Consider the following 17,701-nt stretch of genomic DNA (forward strand, 5'->3'; position numbering starts at 1 on the left):
CTGTAGCTTAATAAACCATATGAAACTTTATTGAAACATCTCTATGTACATCTGTTTGAGATGACAGATGGTGTAACCCTGCAGAGACTCAGGTCGTTTGGGGTGGAGGGCCCACTCCTGAAGACCTTCTATGACTCTGTGGTGGCCTCAGCCATCTTCTATGGTCTGCTGGGGCGGCAGCATCTCTGCTGGGGACAGGAAGAGACTGAACAGGCTGATCAGGGCCAGCTCTGCTCTGCCCTCTGGACCCAGTGAGGTGGTGAGTGACAGAATGGAGGCTAAGCTGTCGTCCCTGTTGGACAACATCTCCCACCATGCAGGAGACTCTGACAGCACTGAGCAGCTCCTTCAGTGGCTGCAGCTCCCACGGTGTGGGAGAGATTTCACAGGTCTTTCCTCCCCACGGCTGTCAGACTCCACAACAAAGACTTTAACTGATCAAACACATCCACACATGTGCAATAACACTAAGTGCAAAACCCTCTGACAAAGTTGTATTTTTACTCAGTTGTATTAAGCATTTGTATTCTATTTTTATTCTACTGTATATATTATTTTATTTTATTCTGTTCTGTACAGTTGTGTACTGTATTTAATCTTATTGTACTCTAATTTTTGCTTCATAACTTTTGCACTCTCCACTTCCTGCTGTGACAAAACAAATTTCCCACGTGTAGGACTAATAAAGGTTATCTTATCTTATCTTAATATTCTCAGGACAGCATCTTTACCTCAGACCAGTGATGAATTCCTTAAAGGCAACATGAATAGATGTAAACTACACCCTGACCTTCTGAAGGAGGCGTAGACCCACAACACGGCGAGCTGAAGGCTGAGGTCAGGATTCGGGTTGAGGTTAGAAATGAAGGGTCACCAGGACTCCGGGTTGGAGGTTGATCACATCAGTGTCCATCTCCTGTAAATCTGCAGAGGGAATGCCAGCAGCCTCTTTGGCGCTCCTGCAGGTAAACATGAAGGTGCTTTTGTCACTTCCTGTCTCACTGGGCACCAACTTCCTGGGACAGGCCGAGCAGAATTGGCTAATTGTATTCAGAAAGCAGCGAAAACAAAAGCTCTATGACATTTAATCGCTCATTCAGGTCAAGCTTTTAAATTAGCATAATGCATTTAGCCTGCTGAGTGAGACGGCACGCGTCGGCATCAGGTGTCCGAGGTGGCGTGATGCCTGAGGCGGGTGGCTGAAGAAACAGGCCAGACGCAGCGAGTCTCCGTGCAGCATTAAATTTTTTAATCATTAGCCATTAAAGCTAATGGCAGCAGACAGACTGGAGCTTTCTCTGGATGCTGCTGTTTGTCTGGCTTGGCCTCACGCACTTTAGGGCTGAGATTACAGGATGCAAATGAGGCTGTGTGTGTGTGTGTGTGTGTGTGTGTGTGTGTGTGTGTGTGTGTGTGTCGGGGGTTGCAGGCCTCATATAAGAGTATATGGTTCAGAGCTCCAGACACAGACTCCAGTCTAATTTGAAAACTTTAATCCTGGCGCTGTTTACATCACTGAATTAGGTTAATCTATTTGCATAAATGTGCATTTATGAATAATTAGTGGGACACAGAGGGCTGTGGGGGGGGGGGCGAGGGGGGGTGCCGACGTGTGGCCAGACTATTGTTGCCGTTGCCGGCAGTAAACAATGGAGCTGCAACAACAATGAACAACAAAAACCGCGGGGAGCTGTAGCCGTCTGCCGCCTGAATTACTGCTATCGCTTACAGGCCGCGGCGGGCCGAGCCCACGCACCAGCAGCCCGCCGCCCTTAATTTCATCACAGCTGCCGCTGTAATTGGTCCCATTAACTCCCCGTGAGACTGCACGGCAGCCGGAAACCTTTGAGCGGCTTCTGGTGAGGGTCTGCTTTCATTTCCGGCCTCCTCGGAGTAAAGTGGGTGCAGGTGAACGTTTGCAGGTGAACGTTTGCAGGTGAACGTTTGCAGGTGTTCAGCAGACTCGATTTCAACCAGAGGAAACGGATGAAACGTCTCCTGGTTTCCCTCCGAGTCCATCAGAGGCTCCATCCAAACATCGATACCAACACTGGTATCTGATCGATACAAGGAGATCAATACTTTGCTTCTTCTAAGTTCAGTGTGTGAACCTGTCTGTGCTGTTTCATTTACACAAGCTGAGACAGAGTTTCAAAATAAAAGCTGAAACTGTTTTATTAAATCACACTGGTCATTAAAATGTGATGAGAATGTGAAAGTTAATGATTTTCTCCCACAAATCACGACTCAGCTCTTTCCCACACAGAAGCATCGGTGTCTGTGAGACACTATTGTCTGTTTCAGTCATTTCCTCTTTACTTTGTGTGCTCGGGCTTTTACTTCCTGCCTGTCGTTTGTCCCCCTGTTGCCGTCAGCCTGTTTGTCCTCGTCTTTTTTCTTTGTCGTGTTTCTTTTTATTGACGCTAACCTCCATTTAGAAGACGAACAACGACGTTTAATGAAGACTTTCAGGTGAACAACAGGTGAGTATTGAGTCCTCCACACGACCACGTCCAGCTACGGCTGTGTGGTTGCCGGCTCGGGTGAGTGGTTGTTGGTTCCACAGGTGTTAGCACAGGTGAGTCTTCTTCTGCGTTCGTGCACCTTCTGTCAGTCATGTCTCCTTGCCTCCTGTTTTACTTTGACAGTCTCGTGTCAGTGTATTCAGTTTGGCTTCCTCCCCGTCGCGTTGTGTTTGATCTCTCCCCGCTGCGTTCCCCGCGTGGTTCTCCTTCCTCTGTGAATTTAAGCCCACGTGTCCTCCACGTGTCGTCCACGCTCCCAGTTTAGTTTCTGTGTCGTCGTTCCTCATTCGTGGTTTCCTGTTTCTTGTTTAGTATTCTTGCTACAGCAAAAGAATAGCGGGTCCTCTTCCTGCCTCCCACAGCCCGTTACCTGACAGTTTCACAAACACGGGTGCAGGTACGTTTCTCAGCTCTGATTTCTGCAGGCTTGAAGGTGGGCGGGGCCAGTACGTGGCACAGGTGAGCAGGCAGGTAACAAAGCGGCACTTGACTCTTTGAAGCTTCGCGGTCCAGCGAGGAGGACCGAGGTGAAGATGGGAAACAGGTGTGCCGGTGAGGTGACCACGCCCCCTTCTGGGAGGAGTCAGGAACACCTGATAAAGAGGAGGATATTAAAAAGAAGGGCAGAGGCTGTGTCCCAATCCAGCGACCGCACGCTTCAGAGTACTCGCCGTTCGTGTATCCTGAGGACCCACGTAGACCGCGATGGTCCTCAGGAGGATGCAGCCCATGAATTGGGACCCGGCCCTGGAGTGCAGACGAGCAGCAGAGGGCACGCTGGAGCAGAAACCAATCAGGACACAGTTTACTGAGGTCAGAGGTCATCTCGTTTCCTTACACACTTCTATCCAGTCAGAGGAGTCGCCCCCTGCTGGATGTTAGCGAGCGTGCAGGTTTTAATCACCTTGTTGTGATTTATTGTTAACGTAACTTTTTACTGACGGCTGTGGAAGCTTTTCTCTGAGTTATGAGATAATTTAATCTTTTCCATTTTAGCCTCAATCTTCATCTTCCTCTTCCTCTGCGTTCGGCTCTTTCTTCTTTGTGTGCAGATTATAAACTGAACATCAGTTTGAGGCTGGATTAAACATCAGCGCACAAACTTATGTTCAAACGGCGTGGATTACCAAGATTTGGAAACTGATTGATTACGAGCGCTAAATAATCTTCAGATTAAGGTCTGAATGTTTCTCTGAGCTTCATCTCCATCCTTCATCATTTTGTTCTGTAATTAACGTGCCGCTCGCCGTCGCCGCTGATCAGAGGTCAGCTGTGAAGCTTACTGACATCACTGCGAGTCCAGGAAGTGTGTTCAGTTACATCAAGGAGGCGGCGCCGGTGTCAGTGTGCTGGGGCTCCTCCCAGCTCGACATGAAGCTCCTCCCCTTTGCTGCGTTCCTGCCTATGAAGCTGTCTCGGCTCTTTGGTGCAGGTTTCCTCCTCGCAGTGCTTCAGGCTGGCCGACCTCACCGTCCTGCCGCCTCCTGCAGACGGCGTGCTCTCAGCCCCAGCTCTCAGGTGTTTTGTGGTGCGGTCATAGGCCACGCCTCCGCGCGCCATCTTCAGACGATTGGCTGTTCCTCAGGATGGAGCGCTCTGTTTAGATATCGATGTTATCAGATTATTGTTGGTTTATTTCTTTACGCTGAAACGAGAACTGAGACTTCATGAAAGTCACAGACGCTCACGTGTCAGCACGCCGTGAGCGCCGCCGACGCCACAGAGTAGAAAACGGTCAGCTTTGACCTCTGACCTCTGCATCACCCCGGCTGATAAGCGTGATGCAAAAGTGAAATCTGATGACTGCTCTGCAGGGCTGTGCCTCTCAGTCAGTCTCTGTTGTTGCAGAGGTCAGAGGTCAGGCTGGTGTGTGGAGGTTACGGCAGCCTGACGAATGGATGCTCCTGCTGCTCCTTTATGTGGGCGTGTCCACGCTCTCAGGGGAAACCCGCCTCCTCCTTTCACCCAGAGCGGCTTGGCGCCAAAATAATCAACGAACCCGCCCCCGCCGTCACGAGCAGAAGCCATGAAAGTTTGGTTCAACGTGGTGAAGACGGAGAAACCACCTGCTGCATATCCCAGCGAGCCACTCCGCTTCCTGAAGCTCCTCCCCCTTTGTTTCCTCCGTAAACATTCAGGTCTGCTACACGTCATCGATATTTAAAAGCTCTGATGAGAAACGTTTGCACCGCCCCCCTGCTCGTGACGGCGGGGGCGGGTTCGCGTCTGTCAGGACAAACATGAGTTCATGTTTCACAGAAGCGCTGTCCATCTTTTATATACAGTCTGTGTGTGAGCTGGTTCAGGACACACTGACCCACAGATCCACTGATTCAGAGCGGGCCGCCGCCGTGGCATGCTGAGGGCCGCCGCGGCGCGCTGAGGGCCGCCGCCGCCGCGGCACGCTGAGGGCCGCCGCATCAATGCTCAGCCGTTTTTGCAGTTTTGTTATCAGTGAGATAACAAAGAGCGCCCTCAGATTAAAGAAGATAACGAGCCGTGCCGCCTCTGCTCGTTGTTGTTACCATCTTGTTTGTGAGCGGCGGGGCGAGATGGGCGTGTCCTGATGACCCTCCGAGCTCTGCTTTCATCTTCCTGCAAATGTGAGCGGCCGATTAAAGGGGCAGAGAAGAAGAACGTCGTGTTTTTACTCAGCCGTCTCAGATTTCAAATGTGATTTTGAGCTTTAATGGTTTAATAAAACCATTAAAGCTCAAAATAAAATGATGAACAAAACATAAACATTAAAACAGCAGCAAAGGTTAAAGGTTAAAACCAGATTTGAACAGTAAGACAGAAAAAATAACACTGAAGGTAAAACAAGCCAATAAAAATCACTAAAGGATAAAAAGTTATTAAATATAACTGAACGAATAAAATAAGAAACACAAAAACGAATAATTTGGTGAAGTTTTGTAGAAACACGTGTGAGCTCAAACACAGGCAGATAAACTGATGTCTGTGAACGCCTCGTGGGCTCTGCAGGCCGCCGCGGTGCGTTCAGGGTCTCCCCCTTTCCTCCTGGACACAGATGTGCACAGATGTGCACAGATGTGCACAGATGTTTCAGCTCTCGTCAGGAATCAGACTCTACAGACTTTCAGCTGAGGTTGAGTAATTCCACCGCTCATCCAATCAGCTTCCTCCTCCTACTCTTGGCGTGCACGTAAAGGTTCACCTGTGCAGCTCTGTCTCAGTCTCTCGTGTTTCTCTAGTTTCTTGTTTGACTTTTTAAAAATGATGTCTGGGCGATAACGGCTAACGTCGTCACACTGACGACCATCCATCCACCTCCTCCAGCTTATCCGGGGGAACACCAAGGCGTTCCCAGGCCAGCCAAGAGATATAATCTCTCCAGCGTGACCAGGAGGCATCCTTGTCAGATGCCCGAACCACCTCAGCTGCTCCTTTCGATGTGGAGCAGCAGCGGCTCTACTCTGAGCCCCTCCCCCTCCTGAACTTCTCACCCTATCTCTAAGGGAGAGGCCAGCCACCCTTCGGAGGAAGCTCATTTCCGCCGCTTGTATCCGTGATCTCGTTCTTTCGGTCACTACCCACAGCTCGTGGCTGTAGGTGAGGGTAGGGACGTAGATCGACCGGTAAACTGAGAGCTTCGCTTTTACACTCAGCTCCCTCTTCACCACGACGGACCGGTGCAGCGTCCGCATTACTGCAGCTGCAGCCCCAATCCGTCTGTCGATCTCCGGCTCCCTTCTCCCATCACTCGCGAACAAGACCCCGAGATACTTGAACTCCTCCACTTGGGGCAGGAACTCATCCCGAAACTGACAATCAATAAAGTTTTATTGTTAAATGAGCTCAGAGTAAAGCAGCAGGTGTGTTGACCTTTGATCTGCAGCTGACTGATCAGGAATGACGTCGTGTCCAAATTCATGAGCTGCATCCTCCTGAGGCCACATCTGTAGACCGATTACGTCACAGCGACGCGCCGAAGGCTGTCCAAATTCGTAGACTCCTCCGAATGCAGCCAACAAACGCGTCCTCCTTTTCCCCGAATTTGAAGGATGGGTCGGGTGTGTCCTTCGTGGCCCACCATATCCCAGAATTCATAGCGCGGCCCAGCCAAGCTCCAGTTTCCAACAATGGCGGCCGCTACTAAGTTTTAAAATTACTCTTACTAATCTTTCTGGGTAACAAAATAAACTTTTAACATATTTTCAGGAGAGAAAGTAGCTGTGTAAACATCAAATATCTGCTCGGTTTATCAAGATATCACATATTTGCAAAAGTGCTTCAACGTTTTCGGAGACGTCTGCTACCCACCAGCTTGACAGCTCGCCGGGAGCTCGAGGGTCACTGAAGCCGCTGAGAACGGCACAACTCCCGGCACATCATGTTCAGATCACCGCGGACTTTCGCTGCTCAGGTTAAACGTGATATAAAAGTCACTTAGACAACCTAAAATGTTATTGTTGGGCTTTTTCAGTGTTTTGTTTGTTCGTGAGTAAATTGGTTTGGCTGAGATTAAAGTTATTAGATTAGATAAAATAAAACTTTATTAATCCATCGGGTGGTTTTCACACAGCTGAATAAACGTCAAACAGACAGCTGATCATCAGAAGTGTGAGACAGTCGAGAGTTTACACCAGTGTCCTGTTATATTTTAGACAGCAAGGAGCAGACGGCCGAGTTTATTAAACTGCACAGAGACAGCGCTGACGCTAATTCAAAGGTCTTCAAAGGACCCGGCCCACGTAGACCGCGAAGGCCGGGTCCTCAGGAGGACGCAGCCCATGAATCTGGACACGACCCCTGACTTTGTTTGGCGCTCGAATGTCGGAGACTCGGGCGTCCCGATGAAGTGAGAGCGATGAGCTTCTTTGCTCTAATTTAACACGAGCACATTAACGAGCGCATGAACGCGTCGGATGATTTAATCTGTAATCTGCTCAAACTGTGACGCCCACAATAAAAAAAGAGAAGAAGGAGAACAGAGAGGGATTTAAAAACAGCCCAAATTTGCTTTAATTATCTCTGATAAGCAGATTCCTCTAATTGCTTTTAAAACCAGTTGACCATTTTTACCTTCTTACACACACACACACACACACACACACACACACACACACACACAGTCAATCCTGAGGGATTAACCGCCAACTTGGCCCTAATTTCCAGCCTGACTTTCATCAGCAGGAGCTTCGTTTTCTGCCCAAAGAGACAAACAGCTGATTTTCTCTGTTTATCCTCATCAGCTCCACCCGCTCCACCCGCATCATCGTCTTTATTATCTTTATTTTCACTTTTATTCGATTCTTCTAACATTATTGTCAGAATAATGACAATAAATGAAATATAAAAGATGAACATGCTGTGTGTGGAGGTTCAAAACCTCAGAAAGGAAAATAAATAAATCAATGTTTAAAAAAATAAATAAAATGGCACCAAATCCAGGAAACAAGTCCAACGGATAAAGTAGGAACTGTGCATCTGATTCTTTACTCACTTCCTTAATTGTTTATTTTGCTGAGTTTAGATTTTTCTGTCTGTAAATAAAATTCATCGATCATTAAAACGGACTTTTCAGCACTTTTAAAGTCCAGTTTTCTTTATTTTGTACATTTAACAGCAGCTGAAGTCAGATTACAGCAAATCCAAAGCATCAAACACCTGTGAAGAGAGGTCAGAGGTCATTTGTAGGGTCATGAAAAGAGCACAAACAGAAGTGCACCAGGGTCATCGGTCAGTCGGCGGCTCCCTTGGACCCATCCTGCTGTCAGCACGGCCCCCGTGGGCCGCGCCCCACAGTTTGAGCGGCCCTGATGGAGCCTAGATTAGGTTTGTGAAATCTGATGGTGCTGATGGCCGCAGCTGATTGGTGGATGCTCTGTGATGTTTGGCCGCATCAAAGATAAACAGTCTTCCTCCTCCTCTTCCTCCTCTTCCTCTGAAATCCTGATCGGATTGGAGGGAAATTGGTGGCAATTAATCCTCTGGGATTGAGCCCCCCACCCCCACCCCCTCCCGCTCTGTGCCCTGATTGGCCGCCGCTGGGATCCCGGGCCTGATAAAGCTGCCCGCCGCCTGTTGCCGCTCTGTTCTCCACCTTCATCACCTCCTCTGCATCATCACCTCCTCTGCTCCATGATGACCGGGCGGGAGGAGCTCAGCGAGGAGAAGCCGCGGGTGAAGCTGCTGTCCCCCGGTTTCGGCATCGACAAGAGCCGGCTGCACGGCCCCGGGCTCCGCTCCAAAGGCTTCGCCATCACCGACCTGCTGGGCCTGGAGACGGACCTGCAGGCCCGGCAGCAGCCCGGCGGGGCCCCTTTCGCCTCGGGCCCCGGGACGGAGCAGCACGGGGCCGGTCCCGGCCTCGGCGGTTTCTCCTTCCCGGGGGGGTCGCTGCCCCTTGGCCTCGGCTTCCTGTGCAGCCTGGCGGCGCAGCAGCCCGCCGGGGCGCCGTGCTTCCTGCCCGGACACCTGCCGCTGCTGCAGGCCCGGCCCGACAGCCACTACCTGCAGAACCTGGAGGCCCAGCGGGAGGCCTATTCCGGTACGGAGACAGGCTGGAAGAGGGGTCCGTGATGCGAGCCCTTCGCTCCGGCTCGGGTTCTGTGCTGACGCGTCCCTAAAATATTTTTTGCCTTCTTTTAATCTGGATTTAGTCACGAGGCCTTCAGCGTCATCACCGACCCGAGTTTATTGGCTCCTTTATCTCAACTTTATTTTGTTTCTGATGATTTTTCGTTCAGATTTGATTTTTTCTCTTTGCTGTCGCAGATGAAGAGTGTCTGTCGGACCGCAACGACTCCAAAAGCTCCGGAAACTCTCAGAAGAGGAAGAAGAGGAGACACCGGTGAGGAAAACTGCAGAACTCAACGAGACGAATGTTTTTAAAACGAATTTTTAAACATTTGGGCTTTTTAAAATGTTTATTCTGTTCTTTGCGTGTTTGTTTCCGTTGGATTCGGACAAAAATACAAATAAGAGAAACGGTGAAAAAACCCAAACACACATTCAGACTTTTATTCTGAATTCAGCAACGTGCAAAAATAAGAAAGAAGAAACGAAAAAATGATTTTTAAAGACACATTTCAGGTTCACGCAAGGCTTAAATATATTTTAATTAAGTTAAAACTACGAATTAATTCGTTTTTAACAGAAACAAAAACTTTGATTCATCGTGATTATTAAAACATTTATTATTATTTTATTATTGAAAGCTTTGTGTCATAAATATTATCATGTTGATGATGAATCGTGATTGTTCCATTAGTGAAAAGCAGAAAACATTTTTCAATCAAATCACAGAAAAAAAAGGAGGAACAAACCAAACCGTGGCTTCTTTACTGAATTTAATAAATAATAATCGATAATCAGGTTCCAGTAATTATTTAATTTATTTAATTAAGAAGAGAAGACATGATAATAATAAAATAAAAAGATTTAATATTTTAACCTGATTTCTTTTTAATTTTCAGTCATGAACAATTCTTAGAGGTGTAAATAAAATAATCAGTGATGTCAGTAATGAAGAAGATGAAGAATGAAACATGATCGGCTCTGCTGCTGTGTTCAGGACGGTGTTCACCTCCCACCAGCTGGAGGAGCTGGAGAAGGCCTTCCAGGAGGCTCATTACCCCGACGTGTACGCCCGGGAGATGCTGGCCATGAAGACGGAGCTGCCCGAGGACAGGATACAGGTGAGGGTCCCGATCAGCTGACATCAATCTGACCAATCAGCAGAGTGGAGAACTGATCCGAGGAACATCTGTAATGAGAAAACCCGGAATCATTCAGATTTCCTGTGAGGGGAACATCAGCGTAAAAACAAGTTTTCTCAATTTGAAAAAAAAGTATTTTTTCAAATTGTTTTTATTATTGATTTAATGAATTTATTTGAAGAGGCTGTTTGCTTTTTAATATTTGGGCTTTAATCTGATCTGAACTTTGTTCTGTTTTGTTGGTGTTATTGAGAAATGTTGTGAACATGTGAAATCGTGTTGTTTTTATTTCTTTGTGTAACACATTATTTATTCGTTTACCTGCTCAAGTGTTGGGCACGACCTCTGACCTCTGTACTTCCTGGTTTTTTGTTTTTGTTTCCAGGTGTGGTTTCAGAACCGGCGGGCCAAGTGGCGTAAGCGTGAGAAGTGCTGGGGTCGCAGCAGCGTCATGGCGGAGTACGGTCTGTACGGCGCCATGGTGCGACACTCCATCCCGCTGCCCGAGTCCATCCTCAACTCTGCCAAGAACGGCATGATGGGATCGTGCGCCCCCTGGCTGCTCGGTGAGCCGCATGCACGTCAGTGCCACACGTGCACCACAGCAGCATCAATACACACCGATCAGTGATCAATAAGCCTCTAGAGTAAACAATGAAGTGCTGCGTGTAACACGGGCCTGAATGTTTTCATGTTACCATAGCAGTGAACAAACATGTAAACAACACTGCAGTTCGCACTGGACTGAACCTGAATGTGACTCCGCCCCCACAGGGATGCACAAGAAGTCTTTGGAAATGTCCAAAAAGTGTTCCAGCCCTCCGGCGTCCGACTCGACGCGCTCCGATTCCTTCTGCGATGCCTCGGAACGACGAGGTTCCGGCAAGGCCCGGGAGCCGGAGGAGGACAAGCTGATGGAGGAGGAAGAGGACGAGGGGGAGGAGGAGGTGGCCATTGACCTGTCCAGCTCATCTAAACAGCAGCAGCAGGAGGAGGGCGGAGCCTCGATAAGAACCGCCTCTTCACCACAGCAACAAAGCTGCAGCGAATCAGACGAACATAGCTGAAGGCGATCTGACCAAAGAGGAGGAAGGTGTTCTGTTCAGGCAGCGCTGTGATGGGATTGGCTCTTTCAGGAAGCACAGCCAATTGAAACAAACACAGCCAAAACTTTACTTGTTACTATGCAAAGTTAGTGTGTTCAAACGCTAGCTGCTGGTTTGCTAACAAAGCTAAGAGCTAATATAAATATTGTTTTGGTGTGCTACACCTGTTAAAATATCAGCAGGATTGATCATGTAAGCATTTTGTAGCTGACTTTATTTTCTCAGTGTTAGCGACAAAAAAAAAGTTCTGATTTTAGATGAAAAACAATGATTTTAAGTTTTAGTTGTCAATAAGTGTTAACAGTGAAACAAATAATGGGAAAATATGATTAGTCATGATAACATATTTTGATAGAAAATGCTATTACTTAAAGCTATTTTTAGCTAACATGCTAATATATGTAAACCCAGTGTTATACTATAAGGATCAGCTAGCAAACTTTAGCACTTCAAAAAAGCTTTAATCACTACTATTAACTTTTTGTATTAATATTTGAACATTTCAGATTTACCATGCTAGTGGCATGCTACGGTGGTAATTTCTGCACTGTGCGACAAAGTGTTGTTAGTGTGCTAAAATAGCCTGATACTAACAGAGCACTAGCATTAAGCATGCTAATCAGTACTAGCATACTGATGTATGCTAACTTACGTTCTGAAACAACAAAATAGTGATTGGCTGTGCTCGCTGTGCTCCTGGGAAACTAATGTTCATCGTTAAGATGAACACCGATGCTGTGACGTTCAGATCAGCCTCGAGGGGTTGGAGCGAGTCTTTTCTAAAAGACTGTGAAAGACGTGTGTTTGTGTGTGTGTGTGTTTATGTTTTATATCCATGGTTTTTGGGAGTCTGAGAATATCTAATGTTTTCTTCCTGTTGGTTTTTGTGTTTTATAGTTGGACCTGCTTGACTGAAACTCTGTGAATGTAATTTAAATGTAAGATTTCAAACATTTTATCATTATTATTATTATTATTATTATTATTATTATTAGTATATGCTTGTACAGGTGGAGATTCAGCAGGGTGGAAAATAAAGAAGTATTTTTGGAATCAGCTGAGCTTTGTTGTGATTTATTAACACAAACACTGATTAAAACTTAATTTTACACATCAGCTGAAAAAAAAGAGGCACATATTTACTACTCGTTTTAAAAGAGCATCATTCTATAAAGTTTCCAAATTCTATATTCAGTTTTTACAGGAAGCTTTGAGTACCATAAATGTTTAATTCAAATGGTTTGTGAATTGTTTCTATCACTTTTGCCACCCACTGACTTCCATATCTACTTAGCAGTACCCAAAATTAACCAGATAGGTGAAAAAATACAAATAAAATTCATAAAAGGCCAAGAGATTCACTCATCTTCATCTTTCTGTTATAAAGCAAATGTAATGAAACTGAAGGATGAATTGAAAATATGATTTAATTCCATTTTAGGCGTTGCTGCCGGTATTAGAAGAAAAACAGGCACCTTTGAAAATAAAAATGTTTTTATACCATTTAATACAGTTTTTTTCTGTGTTATCTGAATTAAATTACACGTGTATCATCAGCCATCATGATGTTGTTTGTTAGAACAGCAACTTATCTACAGCTGAGAAGAAGCAGTTGGACCAGCTCATAAAGGCCAGCTCCGTGCTAGGATGCCCCCTCGAACTCTATTTTAAAATCATGTAATTTAAGGGTTTTTCATAATGTTTATTATCTAATGCGCGACACCTTCAGTAGATTCAGCAGAAAATCAATAAATGTACTTTTATTCACTTTCCGCTTCCCTTTCCCGACCAGTGCCTGCGGGATCAGCCAATTACGTCACTTCCTCTATCCACATTAGCGGTTTGGTTGCTAAGCTAACTGGCCACTGAGAGCGGGAACTCCTAAAAATGGCTGATTTAAGCACTTTCAGGAATGACGTGGCGCTCGTCGTCAACAGCCTGGCCAGGGCGGTGGTGACGGAGATTTTCAGCGCTGTGGAGGGAGCTTCTTTAAACAGACAAAGCCTCGAAGCCGAGGTAAGCCAGCCCAGCTAACTCTCGCTAACAGCTAGCTCAACTCCAGCTCTTCCGGTTTCACGTGCTCACGGTGTGCGTGCGAGAGAAGACGAAGAAGAAGCGCGAGGCGTTGAAGTGGTTTACTCACTCCCAAAGTCCCAAAGTCACCATCCCGAGCTCCATTTAGAAATCCTCCAATTTTAGTTCGTCAATAATTTATTAACTCAGTGACACAAATCATTACAACCGAGACTACTTAGACCTAGAGCCTGAAAATTGGCTCCTCCTTCTTACCTGTGACTGAAATCTAAGCCGCCTACATTTCGGCATGTTTTAAGTTGGAAAGAGAAAAGTTTCACTTTAACACACAGGTAAAGACATTCACCTGCAGCAGGAGCTGTTTTTCTGCTTTTACCTCACAGATTCCAAGTATAGGTCAGCGTTCAGCATTGTGTTTGGGAAATATCCTGAATCAAATATGAAGCTTTTCCCCTCATATGTGTGAGCATGTGCAGACAGTTTGGTTGAGTCGGAGTGACAGTGAAGAAAACCTAAAAACCAGAACTTTCCCAATGAAGATCCATCACCTATCATCAGAAAACATGAGTCATGAAACTGTGTGTGTGTTTGTCTGTGTGTGTGTGTGTGTGTTTGCCTCACAGGAGAAACTCGGCGCTCTCGTCGAGCATCTGTGTTTTGAAGCTGTGGAGAAAATCCTGAAGCTGGTCAATCTGAGCGTTATGAAGAGCGGCGAGAACGTGGGCCAGATGCATGATGGGAGCGAGGATGTTTCAGAGACAGCCAGAGGTCAGTACTCTGACCTCTGATTGGCTGCAGGTTGAACAGCTGGGACGGGGTCCCTGAAAGAATGATTACATCACCACCTAAACGCCTCAGGTTGTATACTTGCTGTTTCCTGTTTTGCAGGCGAAGGCGGCGGTGGCGCTCCCTTCCCCCCCTCAGAGCAGACCTACATCTTGGTTTACGAGGTCAGTGAGTGAGTCCAGCAAACTGCCAGAAAACGAGCGCTGAGCGAGCACTGACACCTGTCCTCTGTCTTTCAGAACGCCGCCGCCGACTCACAGTGTGTGCTGGTGTCACTGGAGAGTCACGCTAACGGTGAGAAGTCTGATTTGTCACTGATTAAACCTGAAAAAGGGGAGGTTCTTATCCACGGTGTGGGTGTTATGCAGCAGGCCACACCTCCGGACAGGCACCTGTTTGGTGTCGTCTGTAGCGTGAAATCACAGCATCATGATTGGCTGTGACATCATACTTTCTCAGGTTACTTGATAGTTTTTTAAGATGTGCGAGTCCGACTGTCCCGTCTACGAGTAACGCTCACAGACTTCCTGTTGCTCTGTTGCAGGTGGAAATGAAAGCACGCGTGATATAACAGGTCAGGGGACAGAGCTCTCCCCCTCCTCGTCTGCGCCTCAGGCCGATGACCACGAGTACGCTCGCTCGATGTCGCCTCCATCCAGCAGTGCCTCAATGGCAGTGGGCGGGGTCAGGAAGAGGCCTCGCGGCCGCAGGAAGCACGCTCGAATCGTGGCGTCTGGTGAGGCAACAGAGACTCACCTACAGTGCTCGCACTGCGCCATGTTGTTTCCAAACAGCGAGCGGCTCGCCGACCACGAGAAGAAGGCTCACCCGGCGTGCTCGGTGTGTGGCCTGCGGTTCACTGGTGTCCTGAAACTGCGTGAACACGAGCTGAAAAATCACGGGCTGCTGCCGTACACCTGCGACTTCTGCCCGAAGAGGTTTAACCACAAGGCGCATCGCGACCTGCACGTGAAGGCGCGGCACACCGGCGAGAAGAGCTGCCACTGCGACATCTGTGGGAAGGGCTACGCCTGCGTGAGCGTGCTGAAGACGCACCGCATCACGCACTTCGACAAGTCGTTCATCTGTGACGTCTGCGGGAAGGGCTTCTACCACGCCTGCCACCTGACACGCCACAAGCTGGTGCACCAGGAAGTGCGGCCGTTCCGCTGCCCCACCTGCGGGAAGGGCTTCACGCAGGCCGCCAACCTGCGCAGCCACCAGGCGACGCACACCGGCGAGCGGCAGCTCTGCTCTGTCTGCGGCAAGAGCTTCCGCTGCCTGAAAAACCACGTCATCAGCAAACACTCGCACGAGCTGCCCGCCGACGAGCTGCCCGCCGTCGACGCCATCGTTAGCTGCGAGGTCTGCAGCAAGAAGTTCCCGAACCCGTCGCAGTACCGCGCACACCAGCGGAGCCACACCGGGGAGAAACCTTTCCACTGCGACATCTGTGGGAAAAGCTACCGTCTGAAGGAGCTGCTGCGCGACCACCGCTACACACACACCGGGGAGAAACCGTACCGCTGCTCGCTGTGCCCCAAGACCTTCAACCTCGCCACGAGCTTCATGAGGCACCGCAGCATCCACAGCGGCGAGACGCCGTACAGCTGCCGCGACTGCGGTAAACACTTCCGCCTGTTCACCTTTCTCAAGGCTCACCTGCAGACCAAAGCTCACGTGAAGCAGACAGGCGCGCAGGGAAACGCCCCCCCGCCAATCAGCAGCATCGAACAGGAGGTGGTCCCGGGCGCATCCATAATTTCTGCCCAGCTGGTGTCGAGTCTTTAAAGCAAAACGATGAAACCGTAAACACAAACGGCGAGTGGAAGAACTCGCCGTTTGTGTTTACGGTGTTTAAGAACTGCAAGAACTCAGCGGCCACAGTCGCGCTCTGCACCAAAGCTGTGAGCGTGGCGCCGCGTGGTCGTCAAACTCGTGTCTGTTTGGTAATAACTTATTACTGATGTGTCATGTGACGTCTGTTTATTTTGAAAACAAAGATCGCCGTGCCGAATTTCAATATGAATGAAGAATGACGTTTGCATTATTTGGGGCGTGGCCTCTTTGACAGGTGAATGACCGTTCTTTATATACAGTCTGATTCCAGCCCACACACCTCTGCACTTTCAGAATAGAGCGCCGGGAGTTTTCCCGTCTGACCAGTTGTCCTGCTTTGTGACCTTTGACCTCTGTCGTGTCCCGTGCCCCTCTGTGATAGCTGCTGATGTAATCCAGCTGTTTTCCAGCTGAACAGAGGTGAGATTAAAGGATCCAATCAGCAGATAATCCTGACCCTTTGTGTTTGAGCAGTTTAATCACCGTGGCGACCGCTGATTGCTACTGTTGTCTCTGTTTACCTGTTAAAGACCGCCATGTTTTCCATGTCAGCGTGTCAGAGCTGCAGCTGTTAATCCCAGTTTCGATGCGGGCTAATAATTGTGACAGCTTATTGGCTGACAGGCATGCGAGGAGCCGCAGATTTAACGTGGACGTCGGCGAGCTGGTCAGGCGCTCAGACGCTCACAGGGTTAAAGCTGAAGTGACAGCAGGAATCAGCTGTTTACGTCAGATTCATCGTGTCTTTGTCATGTTTTACTGTTGCTATCCACACAGGAAACACTCGGCGGTAACTTCCTGTCTCTAATCTTTGAAAGCCTCGTGTTTCAGCTCGTCTCTTTATAAACATAAAGACATAAAGAAAATTCTGAGAATAAAAAAGTGGAAATGTGCAGATTACAGTAGTTGTTTGTGCAGCTGACCAGCCGTCAGCATCCGTGCTCCTTATTGGTCGAGGCTGTAACTAGGGCTGGGTTTTTATAATCGATTTATCGATTAAAATCGATTCTGGCTTGGATAACGTAAAATCGATTCATTAAAATCCTGAATTGATTTTTTAATATAAATTTATTTTGCCCGAAATGCCAGAATCTCTGGTGAAATCTCACAAAATTTCAACAAACACCAAACAGCTAAGACAGTAAATGAGAGCAGGAACACGGATTCTGCACAGAGACGTAAACACACAGCGCGACCCGCGGATCAGAATCAGTGAGATGTCGCCTTTCTCACGGTCGGGGCTGAAAGCCGACAGCTCGCTGATTCTGATCTGTGGGCGGGTCGAGCTTTGTGTTCACGCCCTTTATGCACTGATTCTAAAGCTGTTAGTTTGATCTCTCTCCAAACAATATTGACCGAACGAGCAGCAAAAGAAGATCCAAACTACGCTTCACATAAACATCGTCATGTATTCACTCTGACTTTTGCTGTTTTGCTTACAACACGATGCACAGCTCTCTCTCTCTCTCTCTCTCTCTGTACTGTTTTCTGCATTATTCGCTTGCTTGTTACGCACAAGTCTACCGTTGTTTACAGGCTGTCGGCCGACTTTTTATTTTCGTTTTATATACTTCTGAAAAGAAAACCTAATTTCTGTTCAATACTGAACAAATTTAAACTTTTTAAAATTATGCAAAATGCAAAACGCCGTGTCTCTAATAAAACCGCTGTAACGTCAGAGGTGATGTTCATGTGTTGATTAATGGTTTTCTTTCGTTTTTGATGT

At 47.7% G+C, this 17,701-nt stretch overlaps 2 protein-coding genes and 1 long non-coding RNA gene across 4 annotated transcripts; 2 read left to right on the top strand and 1 right to left on the bottom strand.

Annotated features, from left to right (window-relative positions):
• Positions 1-8,076: 8,076 nt before the first annotated feature.
• LOC146505965 (uncharacterized) lies at positions 8,077-10,656 on the bottom strand. The gene is made up of 2 exons (XR_014877489.1): positions 10,532-10,656; positions 8,077-10,257 (listed from the first exon to the last, which is right to left on the bottom strand). It is a non-coding gene; the product is annotated as an uncharacterized LOC146505965 (long non-coding RNA).
• vsx1 (visual system homeobox 1 homolog, chx10-like) lies at positions 8,561-12,369 on the top strand. Of its 2 annotated transcripts, none has more exons than XM_085182214.1 (5): positions 8,561-9,039; positions 9,267-9,342; positions 10,066-10,189; positions 10,596-10,791; positions 10,985-12,369. In XM_085182214.1, the coding sequence occupies exons 1-5, from the start codon at positions 8,631-8,633 to the stop codon at positions 11,275-11,277; spliced, it is 1,098 nt and encodes a 365-aa protein (XP_085038340.1). In that variant the 5' UTR covers positions 8,561-8,630; the 3' UTR covers positions 11,278-12,369. The 2 variants fall into 2 exon arrangements, with proteins under 2 accessions (XP_085038340.1, XP_085038341.1); XM_085182215.1 differs by having other exon boundaries at positions 10,596-10,776.
• Positions 12,370-13,203: 834 nt separating this feature from the next.
• LOC146505967 (uncharacterized) lies at positions 13,204-16,096 on the top strand. Its single transcript, XM_085182210.1, has 5 exons — positions 13,204-13,332; positions 13,974-14,118; positions 14,239-14,300; positions 14,376-14,430; positions 14,681-16,096. Exons 1-5 carry the CDS (start codon positions 13,204-13,206, stop codon positions 15,925-15,927), a joined length of 1,638 nt encoding a protein of 545 aa, XP_085038336.1. The 3' UTR covers positions 15,928-16,096.
• The last annotated feature ends 1,605 nt before the right edge of the window (positions 16,097-17,701 follow it).

Source organism: Neolamprologus multifasciatus, chromosome 13 (genome assembly GCF_963576455.1).
Source record: "Neolamprologus multifasciatus chromosome 13, fNeoMul1.2, whole genome shotgun sequence".
Lineage (NCBI taxonomy): Eukaryota > Metazoa > Chordata > Actinopteri > Cichliformes > Cichlidae > Neolamprologus > Neolamprologus multifasciatus.